We start from the raw sequence: 21,319 nt of genomic DNA on the forward strand, positions 1-21,319 counted from the left end.
TGACAAATGAATTTTTGGAGAGCATAGAGAAAGACCAAACATTGGAAGCAACTGTTATTCATGAGGCAATTATACTATGCAATGAAGCACATGTGTTCTATGTCAGTACAAAAGGATCTACAATGCTAGATGTCAATTGCTATGTCACAATATCAAAGTTCCCATGATGTACGTGCGAAGGGTTTCAAAAAAGGGAAAGCAAGAAAACAGTTTATGTTCCTTGTAAGCATATCTACTTCATCTTTTTGAGTGTTTTGGGGCTAGATACACATGCACATGAATTCATGCATCAAGAAATCCTAACAAAAGATCTTACATTTATAAAACCTCAACAATTATTAAGAGACTTAGAGGCCCAAAGATTACATCTAGCGAGCATAACCACTCACCAATTGTTTAGCAAAGATAGAGCTCTTCCAAGCTCTTGGAGAAAGAAGATGTAATGTGCCAAAATTGCAAACATGAGCAAAGCAAACTTCTATTCATGTAGTTGACCTTTGCTTGCATTTTGAGTCTTGTTTTTTTGAGGAGTTGTCCTTTCTTAAAATGTTGCACAACACTTGTTTTTTATGCCTTGTTGCCTCCTCTAAATGCAATGCGTAATGCTTATAATGTAGAAATCTTTATGTATTTGTGAGATCTTGCAATCATTTGGATCCAACCAATGTGATCCTATATCTATATTTTTCTTTTCTTTGGTTCAATGTGCTTCTCTTTCAGTGGTGCCAAGTGCCACAACTTCATTTCCATAAAATTGGCTTGCAAGCAAATCTGCACTGCTTAGGGGTGCAAGGATAAGTGGTTCAACATCTTATTTAGAGCAATTCATCAAGCCATCTCCTTCAGAGTTCGCTCGATATCTTCATCACTTGAAAAAATCTTGCTCGAAGTTTGAAATCTCTCATTATTCCGCAAGAGAAGTTGGTATATTAAGGAGTAAAAGTAGGAAGCTTGACATATGGAGTTGACGCAAAAGGGGAGCAAAATAGACAACTTAGATATTACAATCCTCCATCAAAACTAGTAGTTTGTAGAGCCAAAAAGAGATGTGAGGCAAAGTGTCTTCTCTACGCAACCTTCATATCATCACCTATACAATACTACTTTTCTTTGATGATTCAATTTAACCACGCACGTGTTAAGAATAGGGTCTTAAGTTATTAGCTATTTTAAAATAAGATAATCTCTTGTAGTTGGCGTATGCTGTTTATTGCGCAGGAGAATCGTGAATGAGACACCAGCACATCGTCAGCCGCTCGATGATCGCGTTATATATTCGCGAACTAGAGATGCAAACACTGTCGAGGAATCCTCTAGCAGCTTTGCTGGGTTATCATACTCCTTCAGAAAACCTGCCAGACATAAGAAACGACTACCGTGACAGTCAGTACTTGCATGCCGGCGCCCACACACAACTGTTGCGCACGCACGTGGATGCACGTGTCTGTGGTATGTATATATGTAAATAACCTACCATCTAAAGCCTGGTGATTGGCTAATGTCCTGTGATGGTCCATACCTGCTTCAAGTACCATGACCATATCACAGTCCATCACACTGGGTATCCCATGGGCAATGTTAACGACTGTACTAGCCCGGAACTCCTCCCTAACAATCTCCTGCAGCATGGCATCAGTCTGAGTATCCACGGATGCAGTGGCTTCATCTAGGAACAAAATGCGGCTCTTTTTCAGGAGCGCCCGCCCTAAACATAGCAGCTGCCTCTGTCCCACGCTCCAGTTCTCCCCATCATCAAACACTGCATCACATGAATCAATCGATAGACCCATCAAAAGATACATCGTATGTTTCCCCAGTTCAACTTAAAACAACCCTAGAGATGAGATTGAGACGAAAGTTTCAAAGCCAACAAACCCCAGATTATCGGTATGATGGCAGCATGCACGGAATGGGAATTAAATAGCCTCTTGATTAAGAGCAGGATGCGTAAAGCACTCCAAAAAGAGAAGAACCAAAGAGGGATCATTCACCTATTGCATCCAGCTTGTCAATTCTTGTCTCAACAATGTCAGCCAGCTGGCATTTCCGTAATCCCTGAGAATTAACCATAATACCGATTGCACAACTAGTATGATACATGCGATGAGGTTTAAAACAATGGCAACAAAGACAATAAGATCCTACCTAATAACTATAACATACCTCCCATATCTCATCATCTGTGTGGACACCCAAGGGATCCATGTTTGTCCTTACGGTGCCTTCAAATAACACTGGATCCTGTGGAATGATGCCCAATCTTGATCTTAGATCATGGAGCCCAACAGACTTAATGTCTACCTCGTCAAACAAAACCAACCCTCCAGCTGGTTCAACAAGTCGAAACAGCACTTGAATCAGTGTTGATTTTCCACTTCCTGTTCTGCCAACAACACCTATCTTCTTTCCACCAACAATGTCTAGACTGATCCCTTTGAGAACCAAGGGCATAGTTGGTTGATACCTGGCCTGCAGAGCCCATGAAAAAATTGATGTTAAGAGATCCAGGAGAATGGTGACCTCATGAAGAAAGCTTCGACATCCATGAACAACTTTAATCATCTGCTCAAACGTGTCATGTAATAAAAAACCTATCACGTGTACCTCAAGGTTTGAGCTTTACACCTATGCATGTTGCAATGCCCAGTGTATGACGCATCTAAAAGGACATTTGCCTAGGTGCGGTACTTGGGGGTTCATTGTAATTAAAGTGCTTTGTCTTTTCCAAATGGACTCCGTCTACATAACTCAGTGGATTGCTCATGTAAGCCATCTCCAGTAGAGAAGAATCATAGGAGACCAGGACCAGATTCAAATTATAACCAAGCTCTAGCTTCAATGGTGGAATCTAGTAGTACTTAGAGCCAGGTTTGGACACAATGTGCATGATAATAGCCTCAAAAACTCGTGCAGTTCGGGAATCCATATTGCCCACAGCCTCTTCTATGTTACTTCATGCCTGTGATGTCTCAAGCTAGGCTCCAAAAGCCAGGTATACATTTCACACAGGTCATCATGTATACCATGGACAAATGCCCAGCTTTACTGTTCAATTCTTATAAATAACATTCAGCCATTTACATAAGGGCTAGACTGAGGCACCATCCAAAGACCACATCCAATTAATTGTGTCACTTCATCCCCCACCAGCTCACACATTAATGAAGTAACTACATTAACAACGTTAACAACATGAACACTGCAGACATGTTCATTAAAAGATAACAAAGCCGCGGTGCTTACGGTCAAGTTTCTAATGCTGATGTCCCCCCGACATGGCCAGTCTTTGTTTGGCACACTGCCCTCTATAACCAATGGGGCCTCACTTGGCAGCCTTGTGCATTGTGCAACACGCTCCACCGCAACCATTTTGTTCTCAATCGTGCAGCTGTAGAAGACAGATGCTGCTAATATAGTATTCAAAGATAGTCCATAAGAAAGAGAGAGAGCTGCCGATGCTGCAAAAGATCATATGCTTTTCAAGGTTGGAACAGGACAGCAAGTAACCTTAAAAGAATTGCTCTTACATGATGAATGACAGAAAACCAACTCACATGGTGTGATTACGCCTTCAGGAAGAACCACAACTAGAAAGGCTGCCACACAAAGCACGATTGCCCCAATGATTTCAAGTCTGAATCCAAGCCACTCATTGGCAGCATTGAAATGGAAGTCCATCTTAAGGTTGGTATTAACACGAGATATATTTGTGACACCAAATTGTTCCTCTTTCCTAAACCCTCTGATCACCATAAAGCCAGCAATGGTCTCTGTAAAATGGTGGATCACTGGGGCTTTGGTGACTGAGTCAAGCCGGGTGATCTCTCTTGATGAGTTGATGTAGAAGGCCTGTTTAAATCAATGGTTTTAGCATGGTATAACAGACTACTTTAGCTGTCTCAAGCATAAACTGCTCTCGAGCACAGGGGGAGGGGCAAAAGAGGGAAAGGGAGGAGGGGATAGCGGGCGTACTTACTTGGTACTGAAAATATACCCATCCTAGTGGCACTAGTATGACTATCAATGGCCATGTGACCAGGCATGTCACGATGACAATACCAATTGTTGCAGAGTAGAGCATCATAGCTGCCATATAAGAAAAAGGCAACATGATATCTATGGTCGCCTGATCAGTTGACGACTGTACACATGCAACCAAAGATAATTTAAGTCAAAGCTACATAATGTTCTTGACACACTAGTAGCAACTTGGATGTTGCTCGAGTGAAGATTATATTAGGGCATGCATGAGCATCGTGAAGGGTTGCCGTGTAACCATAACCATTGTCAACTCGTGTATTATTTACTATGTTGGGGTTACAATGAATTCCATCACCATGGAAAACTTGCACACAGTTTACTATGTCAATACATGCAGTGTAATCGGTTACTGTGAATTCAATCGCCATGGATTGACTCATGCACAGCTTCATTTGTCAACACCAGACAATGTTCAAACTATTGCTAGACACTGATAGCATCTGTACAATCAATCGTATCATAGATTAAATGGAAATGAGGTGCAAGTCGTAGAACCTTACTCGTGTTAGTATTCTTCCTGTCGGTGTTGTGTCAAAAAAGCTCATAGGGGCTCTGAAGATGCTTTTCAGCATGTCAAGATAGAATTTCTGAGTGGTCTCCAAGCAAAAGAGAGCCAGAAGAACAGTCCGAGCAACTACAAATAGCCAATTTCCTACACATAGCAGGGCATATACACCTATGAACAAATCCGTGTTAAAGGAGGTCCCTGATGTTTCATGGGAAAGCCAAACATCACTGCTTATGGCAAAGACCTGAGCAATGACCTGCAATGCCAACACTAGCAAAATGTAAAAGAATCCAAAAGCACTTGTCAAATAAATCCAATACACATTCCATCCCACCCTGCCAGTTTCTCTCTTTTCAGCTTCAACAAGCTTTCCTGGCCTTTCTTTCACAAAGGATGATGAGGAGCCTGAGCTTCTGCGCATCCCAAGCTTCTCTTGGGAGCTCGAACCTGAGCCCGAGCTTGACGACCTCAGCAGATTCTCATGTTCCTCAAAGATCTCACTCCATTCTTCCACTTCCACAGGCTCCCCTTGAGGGTCATTCATATCAACTGTGCCAATAGCTTTCTTATGCGCTGCTACCAATGCTCCAAACTGAGCTCCCGCATTAAAGAGATCTGTGTACTTTCCTGATTGTTGTATTACCCCATCTTGCACCACCTGCAATACCATCAATCTTAGGCACTATTGATTGCATGGATAGACTATGTCATCAAACTTCATTAAGTTGTTACAATGAGACCAGTTGATACAATATATCATGAAGAGAGTATACCATGGGAAATAAAAAACAGGGAATCAACTAATGATAAATGGGATAACCTTCCACATGTGGATGTATATAGCAATGGGATAAATGCAAAAGCCAGAAGTGGCTGCATGGAGGCTGTCCACTTCCACATCCTGTGGGGGGCTCCCAGATCAGAAGCAGTTGTGTGGTGGTAGAAGGGAGACAACATACTACGTAGAAAGCATGAAGTTGAATTCTAATATGTAATGAAACTAAGTATTAAGATCAATGGAATCTTGAAGTTTGGTATCCTAAGGGATCTGGGAAATTTAGGAGAAGCAATAGGATGATAATCCCAACCAGAAAACCTCTCTGTTCTGTCACAGTATAGAGGTAAGCCAAAGACTCTTATTTAGGTGAAATCACTATTGAATATGGATGCCGATTTGCTGACAGCAGGAACTAAATGCATGTGCTGTGAGTATGTTTTAAAGAGAAAGGATACCAGAATAAGGTCAGCTTTGAGTAGAAACTCCATTTGATGTGTCACCAGAACCCTCGTCTTCATTTCCAAGGCTCCTAGTAAGCATTCCTGTGAAAGCACAAACATGTATGCGATGAGTATAATCAGTATCTTACCGAACTACATCTGCAGTGAGCAATTAAAAAGCACTTGATTAGACCTTGAATATTGCAGAGCCTGTATGAACATCGACTGCACTGAAGACATCATCTAAGAAGTACACATCTGAATCTTGATACACCGCCCTTGCTAGCTGTACCCTTTGCTTTTGTCCACCACTGAGATTGATACCCCTTTCTCCTATCTCCGTTTGATCCCCAAACTCCAAAAGTGCAATGTCTTGCTCCAGAGCACACACCTTGAGGGTCCTTCGGTACTTGGAGTGGTCCATGGGCATTCCAAACAATATGTTTTCTTCCAGAGTGCCACTCTGAATCCACGCTGTTTGAGGAACATATGCAGTTCTACCGTATACTTGGACCTGCTACAGTCAGAAAAGATGGTTGAAAAAGATGTGCCAGTGTTATGACTCAATGCAACAAAGGCAATCCCTTCACATGTGTAGATTATGGTAGGTTTTTGAAGAGGCGGAGTTCATTATGCAAGGAAGAAACTCCGGAGGCAAAGAAAAAATCCTTACTGTGCCGGACAACTTGAGCATTTCACCAAGCAGAGATGCTAGCAGTGAAGATTTGCCAGCCCCCACCTTTCCTACGATGGCAACCAACTGACCTTGGAGAATCGTAATATTGATGCTACGGAGTGTAGGCCTGGGCAACTCCTCATTCCATGTGAATTCGCCACCTTCAACGACGATAGAGTACTCAGGCTTACTAGGAGAGTCTCTGATGACGTAGCCTTCTAGTTCTTTGCTAAGCATATACTTGTCAAGGCGATCAAGAGATACATGCCCCTGGGAAACAGAGATAATTGCCTGAGGAAAAGTTCTGATGGGTTCAGAGAGAATATTGAATGTGGAGATCACAGTGAAAATATTGGCTGCTGTAAGCTCCATATTAGTCAGCAGGCACGTTCCAAAGGTGACAATGCAGACCACAGAAGTCAACACAGTGAGGATGCCAATGTTGGATCCCAGAGCATACTGGAACTTTTGCAGCCACTTAAACTCGCCCTTCCGACAATCCTCTACCTTCCTGCAGAAATACTCTTCCCAAGCTTGCAACTTGATGATTTTCATGTAGTTAAGGACCTCAGTAGTCGCCTTCATTCTCATATCCTTCTTGGACATGACTTGAAATGTGTAGGTACGCAAGAGACTGCTGATCTTGGAGATGATAGCCCCAATCACAAGCATTATGGCGAATCCAGCTAGCATTGATATGCCAATCGCACGGTAGAGTATGAAGAGAGCGAAAACTACTTGAAGAGGCAGCAACCATATGTTGTGTATCTGGACAATGGAGTCATTGATCTGCTGCACATCCATGGTCATGTAGTTGACAATTCTGCCAGCACCATGGGATTGCCGGGATAAACTTGACAGTCTGAGCCCTTTGCTGTAGATGCTGGTGATGAGACATGACCTAATTGTCATGCCCAGCTTCTGAGATAAGAACTGGTACTGATGGGTGGAGAACACTTCCACAAACTTGGCCAACAGAAGGGTGAATACAAGCATGTAGCCTTCTTGGTAATATCTCGGATCATTCTCAAGAAAATGCACGAAATTCTGGATGAGCAAGGGCCCAATATACATAGACACAGCCCTGACAAAGGCAAGGGCCGCAGTAAGAGTCAGCTGCCATTTAAAGGATCTTAACAGTGCTGCCCTCACAGGGTGATCTGTCTTGCTCTTTGGCCAATTTGACTGGAAGAATGTGTACAGTTCTTCCGCTTGGTCCTCAGGAGAAAGCTCAGGGACATCCTCGATCTGGAGGGTGGTTCCAGCCCCTTTGGAGAGCAAGGGGTTTAACCATAGAAAGAAGGACCTGCTCAGAAAGCCAGCTGTGTGGTAGCCTGTAATCTTGGCTTGCTTATTTCCGTCTGGTTCTCCATTGAGCAGGGGCCCTGAGAGGCCACTCTCTGTATATTTTCTGAGACGAGTTGGGCCTCTGGCAGAAACCACCAAGAGGTAAAGACAGACTGGGAAAATCACTATGCCAACAACATCATCCACTCTGAGAGATATGGTATAAGAGAAGCCATAACGTGCAATTCTGAGTACCGCTGTGGAGAACTGTAGGATGGAGAAGATGGACGTTATGAGCCACCATGCCTGGAGGATGCCTGGATGCTTCATCAATCTCTTGGGCAACTCAAGTCCGACCACCAGTGTGAATGTAGTCCAGGCAAGGGCCTGCACCACCGAGAAGACCACCTCTGCAGTGGCGATTTGGGTCCATCCAGAGGATGCCCAAGCATACCAAATGTGCCAACCCAGTGAGACGAAAGTGAGCAAGGTGATGAGGGTTAGCAGCACAAAAGTGATGATGAAGACAGGTCCGGCTGGAGAGGATTGGGTCCGGCGGGTTTTCCTTTTGTCGGCGGAGACAGAGATGGCAAAGATCAAACAGAAGAAGAGATGGAATGCAGCTTGCAGGATATGTTGAGAGCAAGCCGAGAAAAGAACATAAATGATCCATTCTAGCACAGGGACCTGATTGGCAGAGAGAGGATCTGGCCCAGAGCAAGACAAGGAGAGCATCCACGCCATGGTCAGAGCGTTGGAGCCCCGTCCAACCCAGGAGTAAGGGGAGGAGGAGGGCTATCCACCAGTGTTTAGACGAGAGAGAGTCTGCGATTCTATTGGATGGCCACAACGACATTGGGGGAGAGGAGGTTAAATAGTGAGAAAACACAGGGAAGCCCATCATTTTTGGAGAGTTCGTACCTGTGCGCGCTTCATCAGCATCAGTGCGATGCGACCAAGACAATGAGACGCACCGGGAAGGTACGGGTCCGCAGCCTTCAGCTGGTTGGCATTTATGCTAGCTGTAAGTGAGGCTACATGAGCTATCATTGAGACCCATGCATTATATTGATTTTTGTTGTGCTGCCTTTCGGGAAGGACTCCCTCATGGTTCATTTGAAAGGTAAAATCTTTTTGTTTTGACTCATAGTTCATTTTGAAAGGTAAAATCTTTTTGTTTCGTCCATGATTCTCGAAAACTAGAATAGTGACTTTACATGGAAGGCCTAATGTATGCTATTCATCTTATTTACCTTGTTTTAAAACTTTTCTCCATAAATTTTGGTGAGGTGAACAATTTCCTTTGTGTTGAATTGGTTTTTGGTGAAGTGATTATAAATTATTTTTAAAAAAAATAAAAGTCCTAAATATTCAGCAAATATTTATGTAATCGTCATATGTACAATACGAGATTTTAATGAATGTGTGAATATCTTTCTTGTGGGTGTACTAATAGCGTGCTCGTATACAATAGGACAACATTTGCATCCTTACATATGGGTCCATCTGTGATCAATTGTCTAATGTAAGGATTAAATTTAATCATATGCTCTCGCTTCTTAAATTCAATGTGATTGTTTGTGCTTTTATTTTAATGTATCACATTAAATAGTTCTTTCGTTTTTTAATAACAACATTTATAATCATAGTCAAAGTACAAATATTTTTTAAGAAGTTGAATTATTTTTATTTGACATTTTTTTGAATGAAGAACAATGCAAGAAAACACTAAACTAGTAAATATAATGTTGTGTTGCTTGATAAATTCTTTTATTAGTGCATTTAATGTTTCTTCAATTTAAAATCTTTCAACAACAATAACAATTTTATACGGTTACTTATGAGCATGTTTTTTTTTAATAACAGCAATAACAATTTCATAAGATTACATATGAGAACATTCTTTTTTTTTTTAATTGGCAACTTTTATGAAATTGAATGCCTACAATTTTCATGTCATTGTCTTCTCAAAGTTTGCAGACTCTGCTAATATCCTAGATGCAAATTGTACAAAAAATAATGTAGTGTTTGAAAATGTCTATCTAAAATTTGTCCATAAAGAGCATGTGCACATTTGCATAAAGGTTGCATTGTTTCATCCTTTAGATCATTCTTTGTAAGTCAATGTCAATGTTAGATTATCACCACATGTGATTCAAGTATAAAGCTTTTGCACGATACCAATATTGCAATCGATGACAAATCTAGACATATACTCAAGTAGCCAACATATTGTACAACAATATGAGTTGTCCAATTGATCGATAAAGGAGGCTGTGTTTCAGACTAATACAATCTCTTAGGGAGCTCTTATTCAACATATTTGGCTTTGGACCAATTAGCTGATAACATGAAAATACAATTGATAGTGTAATTGAAATCAAATTGCTTCCACATTTGCTTGATTGTAGTGGAAACAGTGACCAAACGAAATGCATTCTCCATGGCATTAAGCCATTTGGAGATTTACTAGAGTTGCTTTATATGTAGTTGGTCTAGAAAGTTTTATTACTTCAAATAGGATAAGATTTGATCAAATATACTCTCTCATGATAATTCTACTTTTTTTTGTTGCATAGTTGGCAAATGCACACCTAATTATTAGCTTTGTTATTGTTATATACTTTTAAAAGCAAGACTTTGATTGTTCCATCCTAGAAATTCAAATTTGTAGTTGGCGTTTTTATTTAATCTTGTGTTTTTGCAACGAATCTCCCTTCTTTTTTGTTGTATTTGAATAGAAAGGAATCTCCCTTCTATTATCTTGCAATTGAATAGAAAGGAATCCCCCTTCTTTTCTTGAAACTGATATATGACTATATTTTTAAGTATTTTTGTTTTGAATGTATCCTGTTTGTGAATCAGGATTTCTTGAAACTCTTTGCCATCCACCTTGTGTGAACATTTGCAATCAATTTATGGAAATCCTATTGTGTACTGAGAACTTATACCTAGAGCATTTCAATTGTGCCACCCTTCCCGCAACACCTCTCTCTCTCTCTCTCTCTCTCTCTCTCTCTCTCTCTCTCATCATGCCTTATGAGACAACCATGTGCATTCCATCCCAATTAGAAACCCAAACGACTTTTTTCATATGATCATGGTCTCTCAATTGAAAAATAAAAGAAAAACAAATGCATTGCAATTAATCATTGAACCAAAGGAAGACCTCTGCATCATATGGAAATATGGCAATTCTCATAGCCTATAAGAGCTGCCATATTTCCATATGATGTAGGGGACTTCCTCTAGTTAGCCACAATTAGGAACCTGGATTGTCTTTGGTTTCCCTGGTCTCTGATACATGAAGTTAATACAGAACCTATTGCTATGTATTCAAGAGCAGCATAACTATAAGTGCCCATCACTCGAGTGAAGACACGAGATTTATCCCCACTTGGTCTATTCTTTGCAAGCCAAAAATCTGAAAGCTTTGCATCATATTGTTAAGAAAACCAAACTCAAAATTTGTATCAACATTCTTTTCTCTTACTTGAAGTATGCTAGCTATCTTCCAATGATTCAAGAAATGATACACACAAACTCTAATAAGATGTTGGAAGTTTTTGACATCTAGGTAAATGGCATGTTCCTATGGTTATGTTCAACACAAAAACTAATCTACAAGTGTGGTGAAGCTAGCCTAGAAAGTGTGAAGAAGTGAGCACATTAAATGCTTCAAGAAGAAATGCCAAATTTTGGTAGTGGGAGAGGGTCAACTCTTGAAGCTTTGGAAGGGCTCTTGCTGAAGGGTCAGGTAGTTGTTCAAAGCTACCACCTAGACATATCCAACTCTATACTAGGCAATGAGTTGGCATTTTCCATCAAATTGAAATCATAACAAAATCTCAGCATTTAGCCATGTTTAAGAACTCTAGTTTAGGAAGTGAGCAATAGTGCTCGAGGAATACTAGCAACCTAAAGGATCCTCAAAGGCACAACACCACCAAAACTACTTTATTGACCTAGGGTACAAGTGGTAGCTTTTAGATAGCCATATAGCTTAAATCAAGCCATTGTAGCAGGAACAAAGAAACAATGTTATCAATGAATGCTAACTTGAGAGCTTAAGAAGCTTGCCCATGCCCACCAACCTTGGAAGGTAAGTCAAGTGTTTCAAGGAACACAAATGAAGAACTTTTCCTAGATTTGAAAGGTTATGGGTGTTGCCATAGTAGCATAATTTTGAAGTCCAACTAGAATTTGGACTTGTTCAAACAAAGGACGTAAGTAGGAAAGATTGTTGTATCTACTTAAAAATTTGAGCTTTCTCAAGAACTTTGAGCTTTCTCTAGGATACCATGGAAGTAAGAAGGTAGTGCAGTGAACTTTGGATGCCTTTAGTATATAGCAATTTGTATTCATCACATAATGACACGTTAAATTGAGGGGAAGTTAGCACGCTTCCCCTACAAAAATATGAGACCAAGTAACTTCCTCTTTTTTGGGCACATAGCATATGTTGCATTCCCTACATAGCATTTTGCATTTGTAGTACATGCATTTTATCAATTAGCTCAACTATAAGAAAAGGGAAGAAAACTTGGCTTGTGGAATACTATCAAGAGGGTTATGTCTCTTTTTGGACTGATGCAACTATGGATCATTCGTTCATCTAATGCTCTCTTTGTGGATATCCACCTTTTTAATTCCAATCTATGTCAAATATCTAGTCTATTTTTTGAGGAGATTATCTCATTTCTATAAGGAGTGTGAGAATTAACATAATATTTAGGACAAATCCCAAATCAAGTTTTGTAGCTAAGTTTCTTAGAGGGATGCCTAGGAATCTCCTATTTGATGCTAGCTTGTCTTTTGAAGGTATGCAAAGTGATTTAGCTAGGGTTCCCTTAACAGAAATAGTCAAGGTTTTAGATTAATCCTTGGGTTATCAAGAGGTTCTCCACACAATAGAGCTTTTGGGGAAAAAATCCTAGTCTTTTTTGGTAATGAAGGCTCTTTTTTTGTCTAAGCAAGCCCTAATACAAGCCATCCTTTTATTTTATTTTTAAAAACTTCAATCTCAAAGCAATCTAGGATGTGGAAGTATCAAGAAGAGGATAACACTTGAATTCTCTACATAGCAATCAACAATTAGTCAAGACTGCTCTCTCTCTCTCTCTCTCTCTCTCTCTCGTGACACCAATTTTTGTATAGAGAGGAAAAGGCCACCTATTTAACATTTTGGAGAGAGTTCATGGAAGATATTTTTAAAGTGTAGCTTATGGAATATTGTTTAACAACTTACAATTGTTATTTTATAAAGGAACCATGTATACAAGTGGATAGACTAGCTTGTATGCCTCTTATATACATATTGACAATTCCAAGGTAAATAAGATACCAGCCTTTCAAAGATATGCAAATTAGAATCAGAGGGACTTTAAATGACAGTATCAACATTGAAAACCACTCTTGCACACATGAAGAGGCAGAAAATTAAAGCTATAATAAACGTTCCAGAGGCTAGAAAGACAAACAAATAAAATCCAATGCAAAAAACATGCATTGCTTCAACTTACTAGGTTCTTTGGCTAGCATCTCAGATGTGATGCAGCATTTACTTTCTAGAATTGACAAAATGTGACATTACCAGGTCTGCTTCAATATGTGTGGAGGGTATCAATGCTACAACCTTTTGCTTGAAGCCCAAAAATCTATTATATATTAAAAGAAAGAAAAATGGATGTAGTAGAGACATGTGGCAACAAGAAGAGGTCTAAAAAACGTGAAGCATAGAGAACCCTATGCCGACACATGTTCTTGAGTCTCATCTTTGAAAACAATAGACCTCCAATACATGTTCTCTCTAGATGCACATAGAAGCACGCAAAATGGTAACTTTTTATTGCTAAGAGGAAGGGTATCGGCAACATCGTGCTAGCACCCATTGCAAGATCATGTTTGCTTGACTCTCTAACCAAGTCAATGATCTTTGCAGCAATGGATTAACCTCCAATTCGATCACTAGCCCAAACCCAGCTTGGATTATGGATTTAGAGGTGCAAAAAGCACCATCGCATCCTACATCTCTGAGCTGCAATCTCTGAGCTGCAATACATATGCCTTGAACACTGACATTTGATTGAGCTTTTGGTGCTTTTCTTCTTTTCTTTGGCCCTAGATGGATCACCAATTTCATCCATCTTTAAGGTACCTGACACAGTCTCATCTCAATTTGCTTTTGTGCAACCTTTGATTGCTACCCACTAGATTCAACTGTCAATCAGGAGCTTTAATTAACCATTAGATTCAATATATAATTAGAGTGATTCAATTCATTCACCTTTGAGGTGTGTATGATTGGGCAAAAGATGAGTGGGAGATGATTCACATAAAAGGTAGGTGATAGTCATCTCTCAAGAGGTAATGCTTGTGATTGGGACCATGCATGCTAGGCCTCAAATTTCTCTTAAATTTATGGTGCAAAGAGCTAGATCAGTTAGTATTGAAGGTTTACTATTGGAAGGCCAAGAAAGCTTATTGATTGCTAATTGGTCTGGGTGAAATAGGACACTACAAGTAAACCTTTCCTCTTTTCTCTCTTCTTTTACTATAAGATTTTGGATTGCTAATGGACTCAGTGCAATAGGACACTACATGTAAACTTTTCCTCTTTTCTCCCTTCTCAGACTATCTTTATTGTGGGAAATATGTATTCAATATGTTTGTTTAAGCCTATTCTAGTAACATTTGATGTCCCACCCTTGGCTTCTTGTCGACCACCTACCTAATTTAACTGCCAGTAGTAGGAAGGTACCATTGCTTCCAGTAGGAATGTTTCATTGCTTAATATTAGTGTGGGCAATGGAACAAGTTCAATAAGGCTAGGAAGGATCTTCTATTTTGTGCACAAAAATTAGTATAGCTGGCTTCAAGGTGATAAGTCATAATTCCTCAATAGAGTCATTATTGGAAAATGGTGATTTAAATGAGATTATGATATTTTTGGAAACAACTCAATGCTATGAATTACATGAGAGATATCATGGTGGTTGTTTGGCTAAATATAACTTTTGTTCCTCCATTTCTTCTTATTGATTTTGACATTCAAACCCATAAGTTTCAAAATCCTCAAACTATATTCCCAAGAGAATGGTTAATGATGCTAAGTTTGGTAGAAATTTGGGAATGAACCAAGGCCTTTCTTTCCTCTATATATTTTGTCTTTTATAGAGACTCTTGAGGATGTATGTGGCTTGCATCAAGTAGATTGTCTTGATGTTAGTTGGCTACTTTGATGTGTTCTATTCTCAAACATTGAGGAATCTTTTCCCATAATCCTAAAATTACATGCGTGTTGTCTCTATTTTACCCAAGTGTAGGTTCCAAGGGTGTTGGTCACCTACAGTCGTGTCGTTGCTCATTGTAGCATAGGTGTTCACAAGTGTAGCACAGTTCCTCGGGTCGTGTTCCAGTGAGAGGTGTAGGCTAAAGTGTGGAAAGCAAATCTCATGCACGCGTGGGTGAGAAAGAGGGCTTGATTATAACAATTGATGGAGGCTCTCGCCTCCGTGGGAGTTCAAGGGTTTAAAAGGGGATTTTAGGGTTTGAAAGGGGGATAGGGTTGAGAGAACTAACTAGGAGTTCCATGGGTGTAGGAGGAGTCCAAGGTTGAGGAGTGGAGAGCTAGTCTCCTTCGTGGATTCGAGGGGTAAGGGTTGAGGAGGAGGGAGGAAGGAGGAGGAGGAGGGAGGAGGAGGAGGAGGAGGAGGGAAGAGAAGGAGGGAGGAAGGAGGAGGGAGGAGGAGGGAGGAGGAGGAGAAGGGAGGAGGGGGAGGAGGAGGGAGGAAGGAGGAGGAAGGAGAAGGAGATGGGAGAAGGAGGAGGAAGGAGGAGGAGGAGTAGGGAGGAGGAGGAGGGGGGGGGGAGGAGGAGATGGAGGAGAATGATGAGGGAGGAGGAGGAGGAGGGAGGAAGGAGGAGGAAGGAGGAGGAGTACAAGGGTAGAGAGTGCAAGGGTAAGGGCATGCTAGAACATGATAGTGTAAGAGAGCATGGACGCAATGGAGATCAATTGCATGAACAAAATAGTGAGCTTGAACACTAAACCCCAAATAGTGGGAGCTTCATTTGATTGAGAGAGATTTATACATGTTGGTCTCTACACAATCCGTAGGTACCTCTATGGTGGGACCTCTTTTGTAGGAGACCTTTTGGACAAGAGTCCCTCCACTTTTAGGGGGGACCTTTTGGGTCTCTACACAAAGTGGGGGGACCTTTTGGGTCTCTACACAAAGTGGGGGCATCTTTTGGGTCTCTACACAAAGTGGAGGGACCTCAGAAAGTGTAGGCTTTTAGTCTTTCTCTCTCTAGATCCTGATTTTGCAAGTATGATTGGATCTTTTCTAGAGAGGATTTTGGCTATCCTCATCCTTTTAGATTTATCATACCATCTTTCAGTATTAAGATATTACAAGCAGAGCTTTGCCGCTACTCTACACACACAATGCTCTCATAGTTGTTGTCCTAGACTACACTTCTGGCCCTTGTTGCCATAGGTTGTCAACTCCCCTAGACTGATTTGATTACCCATCCTCAAGTTATGGTTGAGTCTGTAAATGATGTTATGCTGTGGTTGTCTTTACCCAATGAGTATGGTAAAGATGGCGACGGTGATAGACGGAGTGAGCTTGTTGTCGATCTTTTCCTTGTAATCCACGAACACCATAGATTACTTGCTCAGATTTTAAGAAGCTAGTGTCAACCATTTCTTCAAATAAACACACATAATGCCCTTGAAGAGATATGGCTCTTTGAAAGAGGCGACTTGTTGTTTGAGCATATATCTGTGTTGATTTGGATTGAAGCTGAGGTTGGGCAAATGGTCATCAATGGTGAGGGCCACCACCTCTAGGATGACTGCTAAAGCTTCACTGTGTTTTGCACTTTCCTTGAGTGTTTTGTCATAATTGTCTTGCATAATTAATGCATGTTTGTCCAAGGCTCTGATGAGTATTTCTTGGCTTGTCCATTTGATTTTAGAGTTTTGATTGATTAACGGCCGATTGCAAGGAGCATCTGCATTATCTGGATCATGATGATTTGCATCCCACCGGTAACGACGGGGCACTGCATCAAATGTGGGATGCTTGCAAAAGGAAGATGGAGCCTGCATGTATTCAAGGAGGTACTTTTCATTGAGCAGCTTTGGTCTACGCCAAGCAGGCTGTGGCTCCAATTTCATGCTAATGTTTGGAGTGATTTGTGCTTGGCGGATACTCATTGAAATTCCATAGAGGTCCCATCCTCCTCTTGACTGCATGTTTGGGTATTGCCTCCAAAAATCACCAATGGGATTACTGGGCATAGGAATCCTATTCGTATCTTGTTGCAACTCCCTTGTGGTGTGTGAATCGGATTATCCAATTCTTGAAGCTCATTGATGGAATCGTTAATGGTGTCTTGCATTGAAAACTCAAGGGAGATTGGAGGAGCATGTGGTCTTGGGGGAGAGGAAGAGGTTATAGGGGAAAAGCTTGAGGTCAAAGCAAGTAGTGAATTTTAGAAGGTAGAAGTAGGGATGTTGGTGGAAAGTGAGGGAGAGCAGGGCAAATTGATTTAGCAACTTGATAATCCTCAAGGGATGGATTGTCGAGTGTTGGAAAAAAGTTAGGTGTAACTGGATGATGGGAGTTAGATTCTTGGATTAGGTGATAGTGTTGATGGGCAAAGAGGCATGCCAAGGAATATGGATTAGCATGGATTTTTGGAAAGGTATGGAGGATAGTACTGGAGTTAGGGAGGGATGTGAGTAGATCATAATAGAGAGTGGCAAGATAGGGGAGATTAGATTGAAGGTAGACCACATATTCCTCTGGCAGATCCTTGTCTCTTTTGATAGGCATTGATAGCTTTAATGTTGGATTTTTCTGGGAGTTATATCCCATGGAAGTTGCTAGTGATTGTTGCAATAAGGGTAGGAGTCCGGCTACTACCTGAAGAGGGAGCTTCCCATCAAGCATTCATATAGTAGTATTGCATCAACCTTTATCCGTATGAGTTTTTCATGCGCTGAGATGCAAAACACATTCTTCTCGTCTTCATCGATATGCTGGCATAGATCTCGGAGAGTCTTGGTGCATACTGGTCTCTGGTCCAGATACTGCATGTAACATTTTGATTTGCAAGGTTTCCAGAGTATGCGTATTTTTCCTTCAAGGTGATCCTCTTGCTGGAGGATTGCAACAAGCTCTTGGTATAATGTAGTGATGCCTTGTAGCATAAGATCTTGTGCTGACCCCTCCGCATCATCATCAACTTGACCTAGTAGTTGAATTTCCAACTTGGAAATTATTGCCTTTTGATTTTGCCACTCCATGCACTTGTCTTTATACTTACCCAATGTGGAGGTGTATGCAAGCTTTAGACTATTATTTCTTGAACAACAGTTTGTTGTATGGTGCCACTAGAGACATTTGGGGGTTGTGACTCTAGAGTCGTAGAGTTGTCAACGTTGGTGACTTGCGATTTTTAGAGAGGCATGCTATTTGGCTCTCTTGCAAAGTCATTATGTGGCATGGTATCCTCTTGGATTTCCACGCTTGAGTCCTTCTGTTGCAGGAGCAAGACTGAACTGAGTTGCAGTATTCTTTGGCAGAGTTCCACATTGTCATTCTCTGGAATGTGTTTAGATTGTTGCCCTTCCATGCTATCCGTATTGAGAGTAGGTGGAGGGTCTAATTCCTATTCTGGAAATAATATAAATGTTTCAAAGTCCTGTACATCTTGTGTTGAGAGGGGTGTACTTGCTCTATTGCAAACCCAATTATTATGGCCAATAGATGGGCAATGTAGCTTTTTCCATTATGTGTAGTGGATACATAATTGGTCAGCAGCAAGGATATGTGTTGAGCCCAATCTTGTAGTTTTGCTCTACCAAGGAGTGTAAGAGTTTTTACTGACATATAGTTTTTTCTCAGTCCTGTATGATTGAAAATGTCAGCCAAAAACATAGCTGCCGCTTTGCATATGGGATCCAGAATCATATCATGGCGTATTCCCCCACTTTGTGACTTTGTGTTAGGTGGGAATAAATCTTGAATTTCAAAGAATCTTGCATCCAAATGTTTCTTTGGGTATTCTTCTTGTGCCTTTGGAAATGAGAAAGCCTGCTACATAGTGGATCTATTGAGGTAGATCTGTAAGGGCTTTTCTTTATATGTTACTGTGCCATACTTATCTTTCTCCAACTCTCTGCTTTTATATGTTATGAATTGACAAATGTATTCTGTCATAGCAGGTGTTGGTAAGAAGGATTTTAACTTCTCAAAAAGACTACCTAGTCCCTTTGACTGCAAGAAGTTGTAAGCATCGGGTGACATGGTGAACGTTGAGACTCATGGCCATACAAGCTGTATTGTTCCATCTATTGCTAGCTCTCTATTGGTCTAGTCCTTAAGGTGTTATGTGCCTGCATCCTACATAGTCAATTGCTCTGCCTCAATTTCTCCTGCCTCTAAGATCCTTTGGTTCTGTGGCATTTCTTCTTGGCATGTTGCATTTATTTGCTCATCAATATCAATGTCCAAGACCATTAGCCTTGGTCATTTTGGTGTTGACCTCTAGGTTAGTGATTCTGGACCGTGTCCTTCTTCAGGTTGGTGATTTGAGGAGGGCTGTTGAGGTTGAGGCTTGGGCCATTTGGCATGGTATCGCTTTGTCAATGGCATTGTAGGCCTTTTTTCCATCTTATTGGACTGTCTTCACCCTGGCATTGCACACATGAATCAAGTTCTAGTATGACAGTTGCCAATATAGTGCCATATGCTAAGAGTGCCTATTTCTTTTGTGAGTGGCTGATGCATTTTACTCTTTTTGTGATGAGGGTGCCGTGTGTGTGGATGAAAATAAGTATCTCTTGGGGCTTTTATTTGTGTAATTTATCCATGGTGCTCGAAACGTATGGGTGTGCTATGCATGACTAGTGAGGTGGGCATTCCTCTTATATGCTTAATTTGCTAAGGGAATCATAGGGCAACTAGGACTCACAGTCATGTCTTATTGAAATTTTGTCAGATAGAGGCACACATTTTGTCAATGAGGTCATCCAAGAACTCTTGTCTAGCTTTATGGTGATCCATAGAAAGAGCACACCTTACTACCCCCAAGGGAATGGACAAGCCGAATCCATCAACAAAATTTTATGTATTGTCCTCACCAAGGTAGTAGAACCAAATCGTTCTAATTGGGTAGAGAAACTAAATGCAGCCTTATGGGCATACTGAACCACACTCAAGGTCAGTATAAGAAATACACCTTTTCAATTAGTGTATGGCCTTGAAGCTATGGTCCCACTGGAATTTGTAATACCCAGTCTATGCATAGTAGTATAAGAACGTATGGGAGATCATGAATCGCTGAAAGAAAGACTCTACCAATTAGAGAAGCATACAGAGATCAGATTAGTTGCCTACCATGCCATGACAAAAGAAGGAAGGCATGGTTTGATAGAAACCTCAAAGACAAAGACATCAAGGAAGGTGACCTAGTTTTATTGTACAATATCAAAGTCCATAAGGGCAAGCTCAAATTTCTAGGTCAAGGACCTTATAAAAATGAATCCCATCGGAGCTATGCTACTAGAAACATTGGATGGAGTCCAGTTCACAACAACAATAAAGAGAGTCGACTGAAGCACTATTACATCAACATGCAAGCCATCCCCAAGAATAATGTTAGGACTAGATTGTATTCACTAGCATATGAACATCTTTGCACATATAGGTAGTTTTTATCTATTTCAACCTAGGGCTCCCCAATTGGGTGATCACATTCTCGTACAAAAACCTTGCTGTGCTTCCAGCATCTGCCTTTCTGACGGCTTTAGCTTTAGCCCATTTGGTATAGTAATCAGTGGCCACAATGATGTAGCATGCCTGTGTTCCCTTTGCTGTTGGATGGATGACCCACAAAATCAATCCCCCATTTTCAAAGGGTTTTTGTGCAATGACTATTGTTAGGGGATTGAAGTCTTTGTGTTGTGGTTTAGAAGTTTGTTGGCATACATCATGTCCACTTGCAATGCCTTCATGTGCTTCACTAAGGATTGGCATGATCTCATATGACGTCACACATCTCCTTAAAACTTGGTCCTTGCCCATCTTGTATAGTTGTCCTACAATGAGTTGATAGGGTGTAGCTTTTAGAATTAGTTTCCGAGCATCCACTGCTTTCATTTTAGGAGGTGGTCTTCCTTCCACCACCATTAAGTACCCAATGATGTCTGCACACCAATCAGGCACAACGTCTATTTGAAATAATGCGGCATCTGGTAGGTCATCTTCTATTCCTTCTAGTTCTTCTCCTGTCCTCAATTGTGACATGTGATTGGCAATGAAATGTTGAGCTCCTTTTCTCACCATGATTTTGAAATTGAATTCTTGTAGTAGTAGAAGCCATCGAGTGATCCAACCTATGGTACATGGCCGATTGACAAGATATAATAGGGCTTGATGATCTGTATAGAAGATAAAGTCAGTAGCCAATAGATAGTGTTGAAATTTCTTCATGCTATAGATCATTGCCAACGCTTCCCTTTCTGTTTTGGTGTAATTCCCCTCCGCATCATTTAGTTGTCTGCTTGCAAA

The 21,319-nt window shown here is 40.8% G+C and overlaps 1 protein-coding gene across 7 annotated transcripts; it reads right to left on the reverse strand.

Moving 5' to 3' along the window:
• Positions 1–906: 906 nt before the first annotated feature.
• LOC147892336 (ABC transporter C family member 14-like) lies at positions 907–8,742 on the reverse strand. 7 transcript variants are annotated; one of them, XM_087388180.1, is made up of 11 exons: positions 6,441–8,554; positions 5,961–6,281; positions 5,783–5,869; positions 4,542–5,207; positions 3,977–4,141; positions 3,555–3,849; positions 3,244–3,458; positions 2,164–2,469; positions 1,992–2,055; positions 1,520–1,759; positions 907–1,352 (listed from the first exon to the last, which is right to left on the reverse strand). In XM_087388180.1, exons 1-11 carry the CDS (start codon positions 8,472–8,474, stop codon positions 1,249–1,251), a joined length of 4,497 nt encoding a protein of 1,498 aa, XP_087244306.1. In that variant the 5' UTR covers positions 8,475–8,554; the 3' UTR covers positions 907–1,248. The 7 variants fall into 7 exon arrangements, with proteins under 7 accessions (XP_087244306.1, XP_087244303.1, XP_087244307.1 ...); XM_087388177.1 differs by having other exon boundaries at positions 1,475–1,759; XM_087388181.1 differs by having other exon boundaries at positions 1,475–1,759; positions 3,244–3,404; positions 5,961–6,284.
• Between the last annotated feature and the right edge of the window lie 12,577 nt (positions 8,743–21,319).

The sequence above is a fragment of the Dipteris shenzhenensis genome, chromosome 17 (genome assembly GCF_047967505.1).
Source record: "Dipteris shenzhenensis isolate YYH24624 ecotype China chromosome 17, Dip_SZ_1.0, whole genome shotgun sequence".
Lineage (NCBI taxonomy): Eukaryota > Viridiplantae > Streptophyta > Polypodiopsida > Gleicheniales > Dipteridaceae > Dipteris > Dipteris shenzhenensis.

What these genes read in the sequence shown, in the direction of transcription:
- LOC147892336 (XM_087388176.1), bottom strand. Translation starts at nt 8,474, where the DNA reads ATGGCGTGGATGCTCTCCTTGTCTTGCTCTGGGCCAGATCCTCTCTCT. An exon ending in CAGGAAGAATACTAACACGA is followed by an intron (nt 4,142 to 4,541) that starts GTAAGGTTCTAC and finishes GCATGTGTACAG; the next exon opens with TCGTCAACTGATCAGGCGAC. An exon ending in CAATCACCAGGCTTTAGATG is followed by an intron (nt 1,353 to 1,474) that starts GTAGGTTATTTA and finishes TATGTCTGGCAG; the next exon opens with GTTTTCTGAAGGAGTATGAT.